Source organism: Eupeodes corollae, chromosome 2, assembly GCF_945859685.1.
Source record: "Eupeodes corollae chromosome 2, idEupCoro1.1, whole genome shotgun sequence".
NCBI classification, from domain to species: Eukaryota; Metazoa; Arthropoda; class Insecta; order Diptera; family Syrphidae; genus Eupeodes; species Eupeodes corollae.
The window spans coordinates 121,548,202-121,570,357 of record NC_079148.1 but is presented as its reverse complement, the minus strand read 5'-3'; the positions used below and the strand labels follow the sequence as shown (position 1 = coordinate 121,570,357).

General features: G+C 31.9%; 1 protein-coding gene across 4 annotated transcripts in view; it reads left to right on the top strand.

Moving 5' to 3' along the window:
• Window positions 1-18,038, top strand: part of LOC129946661 (uncharacterized) — a 413,134-nt gene extending 395,096 nt beyond the window's left edge. For all 4 annotated transcript variants that reach the window (XM_056056919.1, XM_056056918.1, XM_056056917.1 and 1 more), the window contains 4 exons: window positions 11,552-12,115; window positions 12,698-13,073; window positions 17,579-17,706; window positions 17,773-18,038. In XM_056056919.1, the coding sequence (XP_055912894.1) occupies window positions 11,552-12,115; window positions 12,698-13,073; window positions 17,579-17,706; window positions 17,773-17,868 (1,164 nt within the window). In that variant the 3' untranslated portion in view covers window positions 17,869-18,038. The remainder of the gene's footprint in view (window positions 1-11,551; window positions 12,116-12,697; window positions 13,074-17,578; window positions 17,707-17,772) is intronic.
• Window positions 18,039-22,156: the final 4,118 nt, after the last annotated feature.

Here is a 22,156-nt window from a genome sequence, read left to right as displayed (position 1 = left end):
TTTAAAAAAATATTTATGGAAAATAAGTTTTTAAGAATTTATCGTTAATTAATGTAAACTAATCCCAATACAAAATTCTTTTTAAAAAATCAATACAAAAAATTCAACAAATACTATTTTATTTCCATTTTTTGAGGAACTAGAAGTACCGTTACGTTACGGACTTGAATTTCAAGAATGTTTAATCTTATTTTATTTTTCTTATAAAGGGTGGTTTTTGTGGGCACGTCTTTTTCAAAAAGAAATAAAACGGATATGATTTAATGTATTTCCAAGAATTTTACTTTGTTAAGGGTTCGCCACGGTTTAGAAAAAAAAACATTTCTTGCAAATGGATGCCGCCAGCCTAGAGCCTCAATTTTCGAATACGTTTTACAGTAATTGGACCGTTTGTCATGAATAACTCGCCAAATATTCCCTTTCAAGACGTCAATCATCTCGTCCTTACTTGCGTACAGAAGAAACTTTATATAAGCCCACAAAAAATAGGCCAGCAGTGTTAAATCACACAATCTTGCAGGTTACGCCACAGGCCCACTAGGCAAGCCTCTGCTGGGCGATTATCGAATTGACAGTTATCTTACAAAAAATAAAAACCTTAACAAAAAATTAATGTTGGTAAAAATTAAATTCCGACTCAAATATCTTTTCAAAAATTTGAGATATTGGCTTTAAATTTAAAATTTAACTTGCAGGTTTCTTACAAAAAATAAAAACCTAACAAAAAATCATTACTAAAACTTGGAAAAAATTTACTTTCGACTCAAATAGCTTTTCAAAAATTAAAAAATTTGTTTTCTACTAAAAATCTTTTTAACAAAACTATATTTTCAAACTAAAATATTTCTTTATTTAAACAATATTGTTGGTAATTTCAAAATTTTTAAGAATAATTGAACTAACATCTGTTTTAACCCAACTCTACAAACTTTAAAGCAAAACAAATCGACAGACAGGATGGGAAGTTATCAGCGTGGGTCGCATCCTATAATTGCACAATTTGAAAACGTTGTTCAGGCGTCAGTCTTTTTTTTTTATAAAAAAGCAAACTTAGTGACAGCTGTCAAAAAAGATCAAATCCGAAAAAGTATTGCCAGATTTAAAACCCCATGTCTAAAAAAACATACATTTTCTTTAAGAACTTATTTAATTATGTGTGTAAGGTTATAAGTTCAGTTTCAGTTTCATTTATTTGGTCACTATATAAGTTCAATTAAAAGAGTAGTTTTACTCGAAATGACCCTAAGCCCTAAAACGTAAACCTTGTGGCCATTAAAATATAGTGGCACGTTTTGTTTCTGTTACCTCTATCTAAAGAGTTTAAAAAAGTGACTACAAAAAATAAACTAAATGATTAAAATATGGACTTTCCAAGAGCCAATCTTAAGCTTCTTTAAAACCTACTATTTGGACTCTAAGGCAATTTTGTGTTGTCGTCGCTTTGTTTGTCTTATCAGAATCTTGTAAAATTCATCTTTCTCCATTGAAAAGGGTATTTATTAAACAATTTACCAAACCACTTCTACATAGCATAACTTGTCAAACTTGCGTTATGTGACACTTTTAAATGAGACTTTCAATCAAATCATTACAGAAAGGTGGTAATGGTTAATTTTGACCCTAAGAATGATAGTTTTGGTTCGATATGATGATGTCGCATAAATTGTATCGTTTTCTTTGTTTTAAACTCCTTCAACGTTAAAAATCTTTTCATTAAAAAAAAAGGATTATTTCATGCTTACTTTTCCCGTGCCACAGTAAAAGCTCTTTGACTCTTCTCACGATAACTTTTTGGAGTCTAGGTTCTCAAAATATGATCTGTAGAGTGTCGATAGTTTTGTATGTGTACTGTGTAGATGCTAAAGAGCATCGGTATTGAAATGGATCTGGTGAATAAATACCTATCTGTGGACATTATCTTTCTCTTCCCAAGTGGTTTTAGTGGTATTCATTTTCGAACTGCTTCCATAAGCGTTCAAATGTGGGAAACGCAAGGAGAACTACTTTTTTGGCTAGTAACCTCAATAAAATACCAATAAAAGGCTGGGATGTGACCCACACTAATAACTCCTCATCCCGTCTGACAATTTGTTCTGCGTAAAAGTTTGTAAGTTTTCGTGTTTGGTAAAAAAGTTGTCAGTTAAATTATTCTTAAAAATTTTAAAATTACCAACAATGTTTTGCATATAACGAAATTGTTTTATTTCAAAATCTATTTTCTTCGCGAAACCCAATTTTTACCAATTTTAGTAGCATTTGCTAAAAGTTTTTATTTCTTATAACAAATAAATATACTCTAAGGCAATTTTGTGTTGTCGTCGCTTTGTTTGTCTTATCAGAATCTTGTAAAATTCATCTTTCTCCATTGAAAAGGGTATTTATTAAACAATTTACCAAACCACTTCTACATAGCATAACTTGTCAAACTTGCGTTATGTGACACTTTTAAATGAGACTTTCAATCAAATCATTACAGAAAGGTGGTAATGGTTAATTTTGACCCTAAGAATGATAGTTTTGGTTCGATATGATGATGTCGCATAAATTGTATCGTTTTCTTTGTTTTAAACTCCTTCAACGTTAAAAATCTTTTCATTAAAAAAAAAGGATTATTTCATGCTTACTTTTCCCGTGCCACAGTAAAAGCTCTTTGACTCTTCTCACGATAACTTTTTGGAGTCTAGGTTCTCAAAATATGATCTGTAGAGTGTCGATAGTTTTGTATGTGTACTGTGTAGATGCTAAAGAGCATCGGTATTGAAATGGATCTGGTGAATAAATACCTATCTGTGGACATTATCTTTCTCTTCCCAAGTGGTTTTAGTGGTATTCATTTTCGAACTGCTTCCATAAGCGTTCAAATGTGGGAAACGCAAGGAGAACTACTTTTTTGGCTAGTAACCTCAATAAAATACCAATAAAAGGCTGGGATGTGACCCACACTAATAACTCCTCATCCCGTCTGACAATTTGTTCTGCGTAAAAGTTTGTAAGTTTTCGTGTTTGGTAAAAAAGTTGTCAGTTAAATTATTCTTAAAAATTTTAAAATTACCAACAATGTTTTGCATATAACGAAATTGTTTTATTTCAAAATCTATTTTCTTCGCGAAACCCAATTTTTACCAATTTTAGTAGCATTTGCTAAAAGTTTTTATTTCTTATAACAAATAAATATAAACAAATACAAATTGAATGACGTAAATTAATTTGAAGTCAGTATCTTCTATTGTTCAGGAGATGTCGAAAACCGAACATCAATTTTTATTAAATTTGCGTACTATTTTTTGTAGATTATATTTAAAAAACTGACAGTTCGATTTTTATCAAAAAATAAAAAAAACTGTCTCAAAATTTTAGCAAATGTTAAAAACGTTATTCTTCGTTACTCAAAATTGTTTTGGACATAACATTTTTTGTTCAGTTTTTTTGATTTATAAAAAACCGTTAATTGGATTTTTTTTTCCAAAAATAGATTTGTTTCTTATCATTTTACGATACATGATATACAATTTAATTCAAGTCCCTAGCGTTATTGGTTCGTGAGATATTTAGGGTTTATGGTAAAAAAACAACCCACGCAATTTTCTTGAGAGCCCTTTCTGCATTTTCCTGCATTATTATCTGTAGAACAAAATGTTTTTGAAGTCGCGAACGTATGGACGTATTTTGACTCTAGGGACCTTTAAACGTCGAGAAATGTCAACATTTTCAATTTGACAAATCCGACCCATTACAATTCCTATGGGAAGTTAATAAAAAGTATTTAAACGTGATATTTTTCACAATTGGCCATCAACATTTTGTGATTCGATTCAAGACCTTAAAAACGGAATTCATGAAGTTTTTGATGGCATGCAATTGCAAACATACGAATTGGTAATGGAAAAATTAGTGAAAACAATATTGTACGGCAACCATAGTTGCTAGGTCCATTTGATTGATATCGTATTCCATTGTTAACATTGTACCTTTTTCTTTACAATGAAATAAACATTGTTTTTTAATATAAAAATTGCACGTCTCGTTGGGAAACCTTTTAATACATGAGGAAGAAAAGATAATGTGTATTTAAATGCTGACTTATCAAAATTTCACCATCATTTTCAATACATAATATTCAACTGACCAATGTCAAGATAATCATGGTTTGATAGCTCAAACCTTAGCTCGTTAAATATTATATCCAAAATATTGCAGACCCATATAGAAGACCATTCTTTTAATCTCTGCTTTAAATCTACAATTAAGTTAGCTTTTTCAATAAAATCCGTACGTACCTTGAATCCGCTGGCATATAAGCTTATATCTATCTATATGTGCGCCATCAGGCAACTCAAATAACTTTCTATTAATAAACCATAAAGAGACACAACCCCACAAAAAAGACCTCAAGCCTGATGATTCTGATGACAATGATTAGATTATATTACACTCATAGACGCAATGGATGTTGATGTTGTTGATGATGATGATGGTAATGTCGATTTTTGTTGTTTCATTATTTCTTCGTGATGAAGAAATAATAACAAAAATTCATATAAAAAGAAATTATTACTCGAGAAAGAACATAAAAACAAACACGAACGTTGTTTTAACAAAAAAAAAGTGTAGGTATAAAATAAAATACAAAACAAAATTAAAATCAACCTCATATACCTACCTAATAAATTAAGCGAAAAAAATCGCACAAAATTAAAATCGCGTGTTTCTTGCTATACTCGTGCCTATTCGCCGCGTACCTACGATGTTGAAAAGTAAATAAAACTGAGCGTTAAAAAATTCTACATTATATGTGGTAACAGTCATTTCACAATAATAAGCAACCTTATAAACAGTGATAGTCAAAAATATGTAAACACGTGACCTAATTACATGTCTGAGAAAACACCATTTTTGACTTATGTAAGACAATAGAAGTGATAATTCTTAGTAGAACACAACATTGAAACTCAATTTTTTGATTATTAATAATAAAGACAACAAAATTTGCAAATAAAACAAAATACGAGGTTCAAGTAGAAAATAGATAATTTCTTCAAAACTTTGGGTAGTTTAGTATTGGCAATTCTCAAATGAAAACCTTTTTGACAGCTGTCAGTTTAAAATTTCAAAATAAGGAATCACACGAAAGCACGGCAATATTTTAAAAATGATGTTAATTTGGATATTTCTAAAGGTTGTAACTCTTATCCAGAAAAATAATAAAAACTTAACTCTGTCCAATTCTTTGACGCTTACTGTTTGAAGGGCCGGAAAAAACCTTCATGATAACAAAAGAAATTTGGTTCTCTATAATTTTCCATTAAAGTTGCGAAGAAAAAAAATAGATGGTATGAAACGATGAGAGGGTGGCAACGAGGGGTGTTTGAAAACCCCTATAAGCAAGCAAAACATTACTGGGGCATAAGAGGAAAAGCAAACCTATGGATGTAACTTTATTAAAATGCATTAAAGAGTTTTTTTTTGTGTGTGTGTTCATATAGTATTTCATGTTCACTGTATGGTGCTGCTATTGCACGCTGTTTTACGCTCCACGACATTCAGCACCTAAGGCCTTCAACTTCTCGCATTGCTAACTTCTATAGCATACCTACATATATAGAATACCATAGCAGTTAGGCCAGACCAGGCCAGGCCAAGCCAGGCAAGGCAAGCAAGCAGGCAGGCAGGCAACAAGCGATAAAAATCGCAGACAATGATAGCCATAATCATAATGAACATAATAACTATAATAATTTTCAAAGGCATATCATAAACTGTTTTATCCTGTGGCAATTTTGTGTTCTTATTTAGTGTACTAAAGCACAAACTCCCTTTATAGATGGTGTATTATAATACGGTTGGAGTCTAGGATATTATGCACCAAAGTATAGGCAATGATGGTTTATTTCTAGGCAATTTTGTGGTTGCTTTTTGAACCTGTACCTATATTACATTGGTTAGGAGGTATGTGAATTGCTGTTGATTGCATAAGGTTATGAAAAATAGGAGACAAAAAATTGCTTACATTTTTCATCATAAAAGAAGCGATAAGGATCGAAATAAACAAGTAAAGAAAGACCCTTTGTGTACCTTCATGAGTAATTAATAGCTTTGAATTTCTGCATATTTTCAAAACACAGTTTAAATTATTCAACATGTAATTTTCTTCTTAAATAAGCTTGAATATTTTTAACTTCCCATAGGAAGTAATTGTAATGGGTCCGATTTGCCGAATTGAAAATTTTGACATTTCTCGACGTTTCAAGGTCCCTAAAATCGAAATAAAAGATTTTCAGAAAGATGTCTGTGCGTGCGTGTGCAGTGTACGTACCTTTGTACGTTCTCAAAATTTTGTCGTCGTCCATAGCTCAAGAACCGGAAGAGATATCAACTTCAAATAAATTTTGTTAAAAAAATTTGTTAAAGCTGAAACCAAAAATTTTTCTACTCGAAAATTTTACGAATAAAAAATGATTTCATCTCAAAGACAATTTTGTGCGACGAAAACTAACGTTTTTAACATCTGGTTAAATTTTGAGAAAAATCAAATTGAAAGTTTTTTTTATAAAAAATAAGAACCTAAGAAAAACATTATTCAAATTTGGTAAAAATTGAATTTTTACTCAAAAATGTTTTTAAAAACTTAAGATTATGGCTTCAAACTTATTTAATCTTATTAAAAATATTGTTTTCAACATTCGATAAAATTTTGAGAAAAATCTAATTGACAGTTTCTTTACAAAAAAAAACTTAGAAGAAAATTTAACATAAATTGATAAAAATTGATTTTCGACACAAATATTCTTTCAAACAATTGAGATTATGGCTTCCAACTAATTTTAGCTTATCTGAAATATTGTTTTCAACATTCGATACAATTTTCAGAAAAAATCTGATTAACAGTTTTTCTAACAAATAATAAAAACCTAAACAAAAAATTAATAAAAGTTGGTAAAAACTGTTTTTCGACTCAAATATTTCTTCAAAACTTTGAGATATTGGCTTTAAACTACTTTTGTCTTTTAAAAAATGTTGCTGTTAATATTTAATAAAATTTTGAAAAAAAACGAATTTACAGTTTTCTTACAAAAAATAAAGACTTTAAAGAAAATTTAACAAAAGTTGGTAAAAATTGATTTTCGACCCAAATATATTTTCAAACATTTGATATTATGGCTTTCAATTAAATTTCACTTGTAAGAAATATTGTTTTTTAAATTCTGACAAATGTTGAGAAAAATCTAATTGACAGTTTTTTTTACAAAAACTAAAAACCTAAAAAAAAATATTAAGACTTGGTAAAAATTTACTTTCGACTAAAATAGCTTTTCAAAAATTAAAAAATATTGTTTTTAAACGTTTTTATATCACAGAAATTGGTTCTTTTAGCCTTAATTCAATTCCCATTTCAAAATCACTCTTTCAAATAAGGTTTTTGAGATATAACGTATAAAATACGATCAAAAAACACATACAAGACTTTTTGAGGATATCTAAATTCATGAAGTAGTGTTTGTTTCAATCCGATTCGTGATTTTTTTTCAACTCTATAATCCCATTCAAATATTTATAGTATTTTATAAAAATTTAAAAAAAATTTTAAGATCTCAGCTGACTTACAAAAAGCTCAAAGAAAGCTTTACCATTTTTTTTAAAACTGATTTCAATAAAAAAAAGCAAAGCGATTTAAAAGTTAGTTTTGTTCTTGAAACAATTCCTTCGAGTTAACATTTTATTATATCAAGTTTTTGAAATATGTACAAAAACTTAAAAGTAATATTGAAAACTGGTATTTTTAAAACTTAAGCAAATAGTTAAAATCGAAATTTGGATTAAATAATCAGCACTTTTGTTTGGTTTAACTTAGCCTTAAAATCCCCGGTCTTGGTTATCTTTAGCATATTTTAAAAGCCTGATAGGTTACGTAAGGTTAAATTGGCTGTCCATGATGGAATCGGACACACTTAGGCCAGTTTAATGGTCCATTGTGATACCACATGAATCTTGAGGCTTCTTCCTTAGCTCCATGGAACCAATTTGAGCCCCTTTTACGAAACGTGAGAAGCTGATTATGCTACTATAATTTAGATCGTTAACGAAGAATTCTCCTAGGTAATTCTTGGGTTTTTGAGCTAAAGCAGACCATGTACAGAGAAGGTGAAGAACTGGTTCCTCCTATTCCTCTTCCATTAAGCTTCCGCAAAAGTCATTTGAGAATACGCCTTAGCCGCTCTACTGTACCGTTCCTGGGGAATTCATTTGCCTTACAGTTACTTGGAATGTCTCTATGGCCCGGCACCCAGCGAAGGTGAATATTAAACTGTTGCGCCATCTCCATTAGAGATGATCGACAGTTATGGACTGTAGATAGAGTATAGAGTTTGTAGAGACAGAGTCCAGAGATTTGATAGTGGCCTGGCTGTCAGAGAAAATACGGATATCAGATGTTGATATCACGTTTTCTTTGAGCCAAGACAAGACTTCCTTAATCGCCAAAACACGCCTGGAACACGCTACAATGATTGGGAAGGCGGAATGAGAGACTTAATTTCAGTCGTTCAGAGTACACACCTCCACCAACCCCTTCTTTTGTTTTTGACCCATCTGTGTAAAAATGGATTGACTCATCCTCCAAGAATGTCCTATCCTCCCAAAAAGATCTGGGAGGTATAGAAATCTGAAAGTTTCTGTCGAATTGCAGTTTGGGGATGGTGTAGTCTGTGTGCTTTGGAATAGATTCTAAATAGCTTAGATTTACGGAGTGGCCAATGTTGTTGCTAATCCTCTGCGACGAAGGCTTTAGGAGAATAGCAGAGCTTGCAGCTATTTTTTTTGCTAAATATATCAAAAGCTGTTAGGTAGAGTAAGGTGTCCAGTGCCGCAGATGCGATCCGCTTATACATAGGCAACGTTGGACTTTATTTAGTGCTGGATGTGATCTCAGTAGTAGTGGTAGGGCCATTCTGCACAACCCTGCCACTACTGGAATAAGGGTTCAATACCTTCCTATTCTTGGATGGTCCATGGATTTTTACTACTCCCTTCTCTGTGGCTTTAGTGCAAAATTGCAGCCCGGTCTTGAAGAGATACCGGTCTCATAATTTTGTTTTTCTTTTTTGTTTACATTCATACTTGATCCCACAAGTTCCGAAGAAAGAGAGGTCCCTATGTACAGAGATCCGCATTATACAGATAAGGCAAATTAATCCGGAAAGGTAGAGGGATAAGAACGTAGCGTCTACAACTCAACAAGTTCGACGTTCAAAGTAGAATTAAAACCTGATGTGATAAACAAATGTCAAATTTCAAATCCTTGTTTGTTTGACAGAAAAAAAAGGAATTTTGCTAACCAATATTCTTGATTGAAGTCACTTAAATGTCATTTTGGTAAATTTTGCATAAAAGGCAAGTTATCAGTGTGAATAATATTTCAGTCTATTTTTCTCCTTGGATTTTTATAAAAATTGAAATTAAGCTATTTTGACATAAAGTCCTTTCTGAAATAATTATCTTTAAATTTCGGACACATTCTTTTGTATGGAATTTATATTTTATTAATAATTTTTTTAATTTATAGAATATAACTAATTTATTTCATTCAAAAAAAATTTACATAAATATTTAAAACATTTATTGAAAATAAATGAATTCGGATGACAGATCAGGAAAGGAAATTTATATTCGTAGTTCATCAACTTGGCTTCAATAATTTAACCGCATAAAGAAAGCAACACAAAAACAATAAAATAAAATAAATCAAATCGAATGATTGTATCTATAAGTCAGCTAGTTAGTATCGTTGGCTATCTACGATGTATTATATACAAATGAACGTAAACTTAAATATTTATGCCAATATATGGAAAGACTGGATACAATAATAAATAATGTTAAACGATTAATTGCATTTTTGTTCATTCTACTATGAGTTTTTCTTTTTTTTTAATTTTTCTTGCATTTCCGAAACACAGTTTCGTTGGTATAATAATTTAATTTTGTTTAATGCATTAACCGGAAGTATTCCCAAATGAAAAATTAAAATTAAAATGTTTACACTTTGGTATATCAACAAATTTATGTATTTTTGTAGGTCGGATCCTTAACGCAAAATATTGTTCATAAATTCAATTTTTACAATAACAATTGGATACAATCTGGAAGATTATTTTACTTTAATTTTTTAAAGGCAGAACATATATACAGGGTATTTCATGATTTGTTTTGGAAGTAAGATATTCAAAAAGAAAAACTTATCGGATTTTAGAAGTATTTTTTGGAGGTTTTAATTAAAAAAATAAAAATGTTCATAATTTTATGTTCACAGATTTATCATGGTGAAAAATAGTTGTTACTTAATTTTTCCTTTGCTTAATGGTGGTTTGGCTGTGGAACTACAAAATACATACTTTTCTGATATATTCATAGAGGTTTTGTGAAGAAAACCAAACCTATTTGTGGCAACACCAAAACATTTCAAAATATTCAATTTCACAATTTGGATGGCTTTTAAAAACTAACATCAATTTCAAAATGAACGACAGTTCTTTAGAATTTTAAGACTTGTGAAGTTCTCATGCTAATACCATTTGCAGAGTTTTTAATAAAAAATTTAATTATGAGCCATATTTTATGAATAATTCAAAGAGCCGAAGTATAATTTAGAGGAAAATAGGAACAACAAAAAGTGTTTCACTTATTTTCTTTAATTCTTTAAAAAATGTGGCTCATAAATCAATTTTTTTTACATACATTCTGCTAGCCTAGGAATTTTTTGATACTTAATTTTTGTTCACATCAAAATGTGTTTTTCATACTTTTTTGAGTCTTTTTTGGAAATAATTTTAAGGAAAATTCTTGAAAACCTGATAACCCAAAAATGCACCTTATCATCATTTCTGACGGACAATCTATTTGTGTAAATAGTTTTTTTTTTTAAATTTAATAAATTTAAGTATGACTTTAGTGTAAATAAAAAAAATATTGTGCACACACAAACCTATAATCTCACCACCTCCCATTTTCAATAAAAATAAGCACTTATATATGGATTGTTGTCTATTAGTATATAAGGGTAAGCTTCAAAAAACCTAATGAATTACTTCAATTCTCATTCAATTACCCACCTACAAATGTTTATTGTATATTTTTTTGTACAAAATTTGATTGTAAAGATTATTAATTTCATAATAGACCAAACATCAATCATTTCATTGTTTAACCTTTATGCTTATTTGTATACAACCTCTTCTCATAAAAAATACAAAATTCAAATATTTAACATTCAGTATGAATCCCACACATATACATTTATACTACACATACTTATACCACGACCACCCACCCCTTACAAAAAAAAGAAATATTAATCAAAAATTCAGAGTGAATATTACCCTGCCTATATATATGCATAACATATATGTATATAAATGTTGTTGGTGCCATCTCAACTGTCAATTTGTCAACGAAATCAAAAAATAAAATACAAATTAAAAAATAAACACCCACACAGAAAATCGCACAAACAAACAAACAAACAAAGTCGAATCATCATTTTCCCCATATTTCACAGGGTGGTCATTATCAACCATCATATCCAATTCAGCAAGAGCAACAATCATCACCATTATCGTCACAGCAAAATAATCCCCAGGAGCCATATTATTTGCAACAGAGACCCTCCCAAGCACCAGCAGCTGGCAATGCCAGTTCGACTGTGTCCTTTAGAGGTGGAGTAGCAAGTCCAGTTTACAATACACCAAAGCCTAATCCCCATCAGCAGCAACAATACCAACAACAACCCCAATACTCACCTCAATCCCAACCCAATCCTCCTCAATCTTATCAACAACAACAGCACCATTATCAAGCTCCCTCAACTCCGGAACCACAACAATACCAAGCCCCAGCTGATAATAATCAGCAACAAGGAGGCCATTATCAACAACAGCACCTTGATGAACCAAACCGTGGTCGTTGGGGTCACGTAGCATCGCCTGTACCCCAGCGAACTGGCTACGTTCAGAACTATCAACCCAACACCGCTGCCGCCGCCATCAACAGACAGCTTTCCCAACCACCCCAATCGTTCGAATCCGAACAACCAACAAACTTTGGATCCCAACAGCATCAGCAGGTACCATCATCATCGTGCAAGGTGTTTTGCACGAAAGTGTTTCTGGAGATTTTCTAGCGCAATATAGACAGTTGATGAGAACGCAAAAGCTTACATGCCATATATGCAGAGAAATGACAGTGAAAGTCTTTCCGTCTTGAAAGTAGTAGCGCTTCTAATTCGAACACACGCCCGCTATTGACAACCAGCTAATTGTTAAATCCTCCCTTTTTGGAGTCAGAAATATGCATAAAGTATACCATAACCTGCTCTATTAACCCAGTTCAAAGAAAAGGCTGCGCAACGCTCGCTTGATTCTCTAACACCATCAAAAACTAACTCCTCTGTACAAAATTATATTATATTAATTGTTTTACTAATTGTCAAATTGTTTATATTTTTGTTTTGTTTCGTCAATATCCATCCACCATCACCCACCACCAACACCACACCAATCAACCATAAAAACACCCTCTCACCAATCAAACACACTTCGACCTTTATGCACTGCCATGTCACCATCCATTATTTTGTCATCCTTATAAAACACATCACGGTCATTATGCACATGCACATAAATACACACATGCACACATTATGTAGAACCATTATGGGGCATCATCTGTACCACAAGTGAATCAGAGTTACGATCTCCAACCGTCCTGCGGACCTCCTCAACAGCAGCAGAATAATTTTGCTCCTGCTCCTTATGCTCCTGCTACTGCTGTTCCACAACAGTACTATCAGGCGCATCAGCCACCCCAACCGCAGCAATATAGTCAGACATCTCAACCAATTGACAACCATTATAATTACTATTCACAGCCCGAGCCGCAACAGCAATACCAGCAACAGCAATTGCAACAGCAGCAATACCGCGGTGAGAGTCCTGGCATCATAACATTGCGCAAGGAAGCCCCGATCACCCAGCAACCAGCACCAGTTTATACATCACAACCAGCCGCCGCCAGCTTTAGAGGTAAGTTTTTTTTTTTCTTTTTAAATGACTTAATAATCAATTTATATATTTAATATATTTTTATTAATTATAATTTTTAATAAATAAAAGGATAAAAATGTAGAAGAAAATAATAAAAATAATTTAAGAAAAATAGTACGCATACGCCCCAGAGACTTTTTTTACTCTGTTGTTTAATGTTATATTGAGTCTTGACTTGTGTTCTATGTTGCTTTGTTGTTTTTAAATGTTAATTGTATTCCAAGTACTATTTTGAATACTTGTCTATTAGATTAAATTCATCGGTTTTCAGGACATAGCAACAGAAGGACTCAAAATTAAGAATGCGTAAATGATGATTTTATAGTTCATGCAAAATTGGAATTATCTGTATAGAGTGGGGTGGTTCTTACTTTAAAAAAGAAAATATTTCAGAGCTATGAGTGAATTTTAAATTGATTGGAAGAAAATCATGAAGTATTAAATAAGTGTTCGAAAAATTCAAAGCTGGCAACACTTAGATTTATAGTTGTTTTTCAAATATTCAAACGTTTCTTAATACCCGCGTTTTGTTGAAAAATCTATCAATAGTAAAACAAGATCTTACACGAATAACAAAACCAATATCCACAGTATAAATACTACCGATAAAAGTTAGAGTAGAATTTTACTACGGATGGGTTTTTGACATTTATACGAGTCTCGAATGGATCTTATGTGATTTTGTTCTCAAATGTTGGTACGATAGATATTGCATTTGTATCTCGATGGCTGTGTTCGTTGAGTAGTTGTGCATTTATAATCATGTGTTTTCCATTGAGGAAAAAATCAATCTGTTACTGTTGATATTATTTAGTTTTGTTAATGAAAATGGACTAACCGGGCTTATTTTGCAAGAGAAAACTATAGAAAAGATAATTAGGTTTTGGTATGTTTCCACAAAAGGTTTATCTCAGTTAATATTTAATAAATCTTTTTGGTGTTTCCACCGCACAAGCAGATGTAAAAATGATTAAGTTTGACAGCACTTTCTTAAATGCAAATGGTGTATCGATGTTTTTTATGAAGTGCAAGTGAGATAGTTTGATTCGTGTCAAACAATGAAGAACTGAATAGTTCAGCACCATATGCTACTTACTCCATGTGCAATTTTTTTTTTATTTGATTAAAACAAAACAATATGTTTTGTACACGAACATGCAAATAAATAGACATAAATAAATGCATTAGCTGTGAAACCAACTCTTCCACACAAGTTTTTCTCCAAAAATTGTGACCCAACTCCGATCCTCTACCGGAATTGAGGCGAATCAATCTCATTTCAACTCGATTCAGGTATATAAAGAATTGAGGCGATCTTCAATATCGCTTTAACACCACTTGTTAATGTAGTAGTCTACAAACAACCCCTCTCCTTTTAGCAATTGTTAAATGAACTTTTTTTTTATAGAATCTCAATTTCGAGCGGTTTTCTTAACATTTGTTCTTGAAAATTGTCCATTTTATTAGTTTTAGTTAGTTTTTTTGCTGAAGTTTATTTAAAATTTTGATTTTTACAAAACTTTCTTGTATTTGTGTTTTTATTATGATTCTGACAGATCTTCTTTCAGTTGTGCCAATTTTTAAATACAAAAATCTGGCTACTGCCGATGCGTTTTCTTGGTAGTTTTCTACTGTACTATTTAGGTATACCTCTAAAATGGCAGAGACACAGTTGAAGTTAAGATAGGGATTGGAAAGAAAATTTTATTAATAGTCATTGCAATGATCGGGATGCACAAAACGTTTTGAGATATTTTACATTCGCGTTTACATCATTTACATCTGGCCAACACTGGATTTAAAACGTTCAAGGTGCTTGCTCTCTCTAAGCAGATCGCATATAAGCTCGATAATAGGTGTCATAACCGGACACTGTATAATAGAAAAGCACGCCAAGCGGCTAGGCGTATTCTCAAAGGTCTTTGCAGAAGCTGTATGGACGAGCAAGAAGAGGAAACGGTTCTTCATCTTCTCTGCACATGCCCTGCTCTATCTCGAAAACGCAAGAATTACCTAGGAGAATTCTTCTTTAACGATCTAAACGATCTAAATTATATCGGTATAATCAGCCTCTCACGTTTCGTAAGGGACTCTAACTGGTTCCATTGAGCTTAGGAGGAAGCCTCAAGATTCATGTGGTATCACAATGGGCCATTATGTGTCCGTTTCCATCTTGGACAGCCACTATAACCTAACCTAACCTACATTCGCGTAGTACGGCTAAAGAACAAATCTCTGTGATTAACAGTACAGCCATAATAGAGGTCAAGAGTAAACATCTGAGAATTCGTAGGAGCGCGAGTACTGCGAAAAAGCTGCTGCTAGCCATTTCACTAGAGCATACACAAAATATATTACGTCGCGTAACAGTCCATTGAAAATTAGGGCCTAGGGACTTACAACTCTCAAACATTTCTGTGTGCGAGTAATGTTGACAGGGATGAAGGAGACCTACAGTTTTAAGCCGAATCCGAACGGCAAATTTGAAAAAGCACTTTTAATGACAAGAATTACTTAACTTAAGATGGCACAGGAAGAGTTTTAACCTAAGACCTCTTACTCGATAGTCCACGGGTACTACTAGTACCCGTAAAAATACCGGTAAAAAAAGGTTAAGGCAAGAAACTAATGACGATATCCGAATGACTTAAATTCGTTACTTATGACACTGTGCCAACTCTGCAAAACAAAAGCCACGGATAGAAAAGTTAAAAGTTTGATAGTTTGAAGTAAATTAATTATTCGCTAATTGATTGTGAAAATTTTAATTTTTTCCTCAAAATTTTCAGAACGAATTTTAACATAATTAAATGTATATGTTCAAACACTGAGCGTTTGATCAGTGAATTTTGTTTTCCGTAATGGACACTAGATAGTTTCAGAATTCAGATAGCTGAAAAATCATCAAATTTCTAATCAAAACTTGTTTTTTTCACAATGGAGAAAATTCAAATGAAACGCTAATAAAATATAAACAAAAATTTTAAGTTGCAGTAACTTATTTGTATGTTTGTACTGAAAATGCAATTGTTTAGAAGAAAGGAGCATTCAAACTTGTTAGTATTAGAGAGGCTTTGAAAATTGGAAAAAAATAGCATTTTATTAATTAGCTGGCAACTGTTAAAATTTGTTCATATTATTTTGAATTTACCAAGAAAAAAAAAAGTACATCTAATATTTTGAATTGAAGTATGTAGGTTTCTTTTTCAATATTCCATATTAAGTATTATACTAAGATCTTAAGCCTCAGATATCTTAATCAAAGGGTTTTCAATAAGGGCGAGTAGATGTTAAAATGGAATATAAAACGGGCTGTGTGTGAGGTATTACCGAAATTATGATCCAATTTTCAATAACTCTTCCGCATAGATCCAGCTGAATTTGAGCAATGGCCTGTGTTATGTTCACCTTTAGAACATCGGTTGATTGTGGTTTATTTACATAGACCCGTGACTTCAATAAACCCCACAGAAAAAAGTCTAGCAAAGTCAAACCGCATGACCTTGGGTGCCCAATTCACATCATGCCTGCGAAATATAACCTATCGCCCGTAACGCTGTCCTGTTGAAACCACACGTCGTATAGGTCCATACGGATCAATTTGAGCCATAAGAAAGTAGTTATCATCGTTATGTAGCGGTCGCTGTTAACGATGACCGCCTCACTAACGTCCTTTTCAAAAAAGTACGGACTAATTACGTCAAACGGTTAATTTTTGAGGATGCACTATCACTTGGTGAACCATATACCGCAATTTTGATTGTTAACACAGCCATTCATTCAAAAATGCGCCTCGTCCTTAAAGATGATTTTTCGCCCAAAAGTGTGTTTCTCTTCCAATTGAATTCAAGCCTAGTCAGCGAACAAATGGCGTTGTCTATGGGCATGAACTTTGAGCCCTTGGATCATTTGGTTCTTGTAGGCCTAAGTCCGGACGCAAAATTCGACAAGTTTAAGTCTGCGAAAGGCCGAGTTCTCGGGTTCTGCTGTACTCTTTCACGGACTGTGGCGATGTTCTTGGCCGATCTTGCGTTCCTTGAACGTTGGCTGATTGTTCACTGAACCGGTCGTCGAAAATTTGGCCACCAAACGTTGAAGAGTCGACTGTGAAGGGCCACCACGTCTACCATGGTACGCTTTACGTTTGCCTTAACGAACACTCATTTACACCTATAATTTGCCATGATGATTTGGTATAAACAACTGAATATTAAACAAAAGATTCACAGATGTCATCAAAACGAAATGGCCGCATTGTCGCGCCAAAATCTACCCGCATCCCTTTATAATATTTTGTTTTCCAATAAGAAGAACCACCCTTAAATACGAGTATAAAATAAGAAATTTATATGAAAATTAATACAAAACAAATTGTGGGCAAAGTTTCCTTATCATTCATTTCGAAATTATAATGTCGCATATTTTGTTTAAACCTATAAGCTTTTCAAGCCTGAAAATATTTAACATTTATTTTATTTTTTCAGGAGGCTCAAACATGCGTGGAGATTTGAAGTGGCCACCACCAGAATACAAAGAGCAGGCAGTGGTTGAAAATGAAGAGCGTCGTAGAATAGCCCAAGGACCAATTTGCCGGCCACGACGCATCAATAAGGTACACAAAATTCTTTGTCTTCAAAAACTCTATTTTCTAAAACAATCTTTTCTTCTTTTTACCCAGGACTACACCCAGTTCTTCGCTAAGAATGCCCTCAGCCATCACTATCCAAGCTACAAAACACCACCGGGCACTCAACACATTTACAGCAGCTACTAAACAACGGACAACGACTATGGACGACATTAAATGACTTAAATTTATTTTACTAACCAACTAAAAATCAAAAAAACAAAAACGAAAAAAATACTCTAACCCAATGCAAGTTTTTAAAAAATACAAAAAAAATACCAAAACCAACCAAATAAAAAAATACTAACCAACTTACATTTTCGAAATCAAAAACCAAATTACTCTTCTTTCTTTTTGGTAAACTTAATTGTTAAAAAAACTAAAGGACAAATGACTTTGATGAATTTTGGGCTGAATTTTGTGTCAAACAGAAATGGGCCAGAATTTTGTGAATTAAACAAAATATAAGGTTAAAAAAATATTTATTCACAAGGATCTCGATAATTCCGCTTCTCATCACGGTAATTCTAAAAATAGTAAGAACATCAACTAATCAAAAGCAAGCGCAACTATCGATGTCCTTTGGGCAAATATACAACCCCAAAATTTCTCAATGTAACAAACATACAGCTCAGGACTCATCCGAAGTCATTTCACACACAAACAAACAAAAATGCAAACAGTTATATAAATATTATATCCTGATGAGCTTAAATTAAATAAATTATAAACTTTATGGTAAATTTACTTGTCATAAAAATCTTATAAATATTTATAAATATAAATTTATTTATTATTATTCTAACCAGTTATTTAAAAACAAAAATATATTTTTTGAGTGTATTTTACTAATTATTTTAGTTTGTTGTATAATTTTTTGTTGTTGCAGAATGAAGAAAAAAATATTTAAAAAAATACAAAAAAAAATTAAAATATAGCTAAAATCGAATTTCTTATATAAATATTATGATACATAACGAGCTTTAAATTATAAAAATCGAATTAACCAAATGTAGTTAAAGCATAAATAAAATGTAGAAAAAAATATAAATAATAATTTTAAATAATTGATATAGTCCTTTCTAAAAAAATATATTAAAAAACAAAAACAATATGAAACACCTTAATTAGCACCAATATACAACTCCCAAAGATCAAATTCAAAGTTGAACAACTCTGGTATTAAAGTAAAAATTTACAAAAAGGATACAAATTAATATTATTATCGAATGAATTTATTATTTTTTAAACATTTTCAAATCGAAGAAAACAAAAAAACGAAATAACAATATTTGTGAGGTTTTTCGATTTTTTAAATTTCAAAACGAAAAAAAAACGAATGTCCGTTGAAAAAAAAAAACAATTTTCAATTTAATTAACCTGAAAACACTGAAATCGATAAAAAATATTAATTATTTTGAAAAGTATAAAATAGAAAAATCACAAAAAAAATATTAAAACAAACCAAAAAAACGATATTTAACAGCTTTGTGCCATTTTGAGTTGAATTCAAAATAAAATCAAACATCACGAAAAGTTAACCAATCAAAGTTAAGAAAAATCAAATCAATGGCTTATAAATAATATCGAAGCCCAAAATTGTAACATCTTCTTAAAAATAATGAATTTCTGTTGTTCTTTGTTGTAATAAATGTGAAGTTGTAAGCTGATTACATTTTGTTGTTTTATTTTTAATGAATTTTTATTTTCAACAAGAATATCAAATTCAACAGGTTATATAGGGATTTCCGTTAAGAGGTTTCATTTTGATATTTCAAAATAGAGTATTGTTTAAGGCCTTAGGCCTCTCTGGAAGTAAAAAAAAATAGAATTTTTGACGAATTTTTCAGAAATATTACAAAATAAGTCGAGGTTACAAAAACGACATGGCTGCCTTGAAGCGATTTATTTAAAAATGGTGACTGTACAACGTTTCTATGCTGACTTCTGATTTATTACTGGGTCCGAGCTGAACAGCTCCTGTTATTTTTCAATCATATCTAGGCACTGATTTTATTGATTTTTGCACCTCAAAAGGCGAAAAAGAAAAACTTGCCTAAAAGTTATTAGATACATAATTGTTAAAAAGAAATGAATTACTCTACGCGATTCCAAAGAACACGTACTTTTCAGGATACATTTCAAATTTCAAGTCAATCGGTTAAAAATTCGGCAAGTTCAGACGCCATAAAGGACTTGAAAGTTAGGAAAGTTTCTAGTATCTGATTGGCCAGCTGCCAAAAAATTACCTTCCAATTAAGGCAACTTTAATGGAAAGTCGACTGGAAAGTTAATCAAGAAAAATCTCCCTAACTATTAAGTCAAGTCTACTTCTAACAAAATGACAGTTATTGACGTGATTTTCATTTAACTGAAAGCTGAACTTTATTACTTTATGATTTATTTTCTGCATAACTTCATTTAAAGCTTTCTGTTAAAGAGTTCCTCGTCAATTTAAAAAAAGAAATAAGTAATGTTTCTTTACAATACAAAAGACATATCGTAATGGACTTGTAACTTGTCTATGGAGTGTTTTGTAGACAATAATGTGTTTGGTAGTTCTTGTACTATGAACTTAAAGTAGAGGCTTGTGAAGTTAAGTTCTGAATTTCAAATGACATGACACTTGGAAAACTAACTAGTTGCCTTAGTCAAAATTTACGTTCAAAGAATGAAGTTGACTGGAAATTATGGCTGAATCACAAACACGCCTCCGTTCGGGTTCACCTGATGTTTACGAGTTCAGCCATAGGAATTCAATGCATACTATCACAATCTAGCTTCGACCACACGTTTCGTTTGACAATCGTAAGGCAAAGAACGTAATGTAACATAATGTGACTCCAAACGGAAGCTCTAGTTCATGGCTAAATCACAAACACGCTTCAGCTTCGGCTTCGTCTGCGTTACGGTGGGCTTGCTTCGAGGTTGTTTTGAATGACATTTCTATTATTTCATCCCTCCAAAGAGCAAATATTTTGTTTGTTGACATTTTTGTACAGCTGTTGACCTGTCAGACAAAGCAAATGTTCAGATAATTGATGGCTGAAACACAAACACGCTTTAGCTTGGCTTCGCCTGACGTTTACGAGCTGTATTGTTTGTGATTCAGCCATAAGTCCATAAGTCCTGTCCATGATGTTGCCTGAACCTGCCCATTGTCTTAGTTAAGAGTCCGACCAACTTAAAAAGTTCAGTATTATAAATGCGTTTGACATTTTGAGTAGTAGAAAATCATAAATAATTTTAAAATACCATTCAAAATTTGAAAACCAGATGTCGTTTGGGCAACTCTGAAAGGTTACACTGACTAGAAAATAATACCAAAAAAAATGATAAGTCGAAAAGGGAAAGCGGAGTTACAACTGCAACAATTCATTTTGATTCATTTCAAGAACCCAATCGACGAAAATACGATGACGTTGCTGGTGATAGACTGGATACTATTATTTACAGAACTTTAAAAGTCTTAATAACAAAATCTTTATGCAAAATAGATTGTAATGTTGTTGAGGAATTCTTAATTCCAAAGCCTAGATTTTCGTCAACACTACGATCTACTGCAACAATTTTCTTAGTTGTCTTTAATGATGAGCAGTAAATTGTTTCAATGGCTCAATTTTGTCCACAATTTGCACTGTTTTCAATCTAGAAAGTTCTTCACTAAGACCCAATAGTTCTTAAGTTTTGCAAAAATTGAGACTAAAAAATGTTTACCATTTGCCTACAGATTTTAAAACCTTCAATGCATTTTTGGAGCATGTTTAATTCCATTTTTAGCAATGACATAGTTTTTATTTGTCAAATATCAAAATATGACAACTTCAAAATTGTCATCTGCACAAATATCGGAAAATTCAAATTGAAACCTCTTATTGGAAAACACTTTTTATTGAAGAAGCTTATATGTAAGTTAATCTTTTGAGGACATCATCGAACCGAATTGAAATTTTGGCACAGGGCTTGATGCATATTTTAAGAGCAAGTAACTGTTAACAAGTTTAGATTTCCCTTTCCCCATAAAATTTATTGAAAAATAAAATAAATATCGAAGTGAAAATTTTCAAAATTCAAAATGTTTGCATTCATCATCTTAGAATTTCTATTGAAAACGTTTATAGAATTGACAGTTTCAAAATTTACTTTGGTACTTTCGTGACATCATAGAAGTTTATCGATATGTTCTTTATGTGTTTCCAATTTGGTTTGTTCAAATCTAATTAATGAGCATCCAAAATCTCCTAAAAAAAAGAAAAGATTTTAGGACCTTCCATTGAATCCCTTATTTCTGCGTGTTAAAAAAAGATCGACGAAGTTTTGGTTCATGTTATTCCCTGAAAACCTATTTTTTAGATTTCTACGTGATTTTCTATTCCAATAAATTGTACTTCCTTAAGCACAATTTACTACCGGCTAATGACAACGTGATATAAAA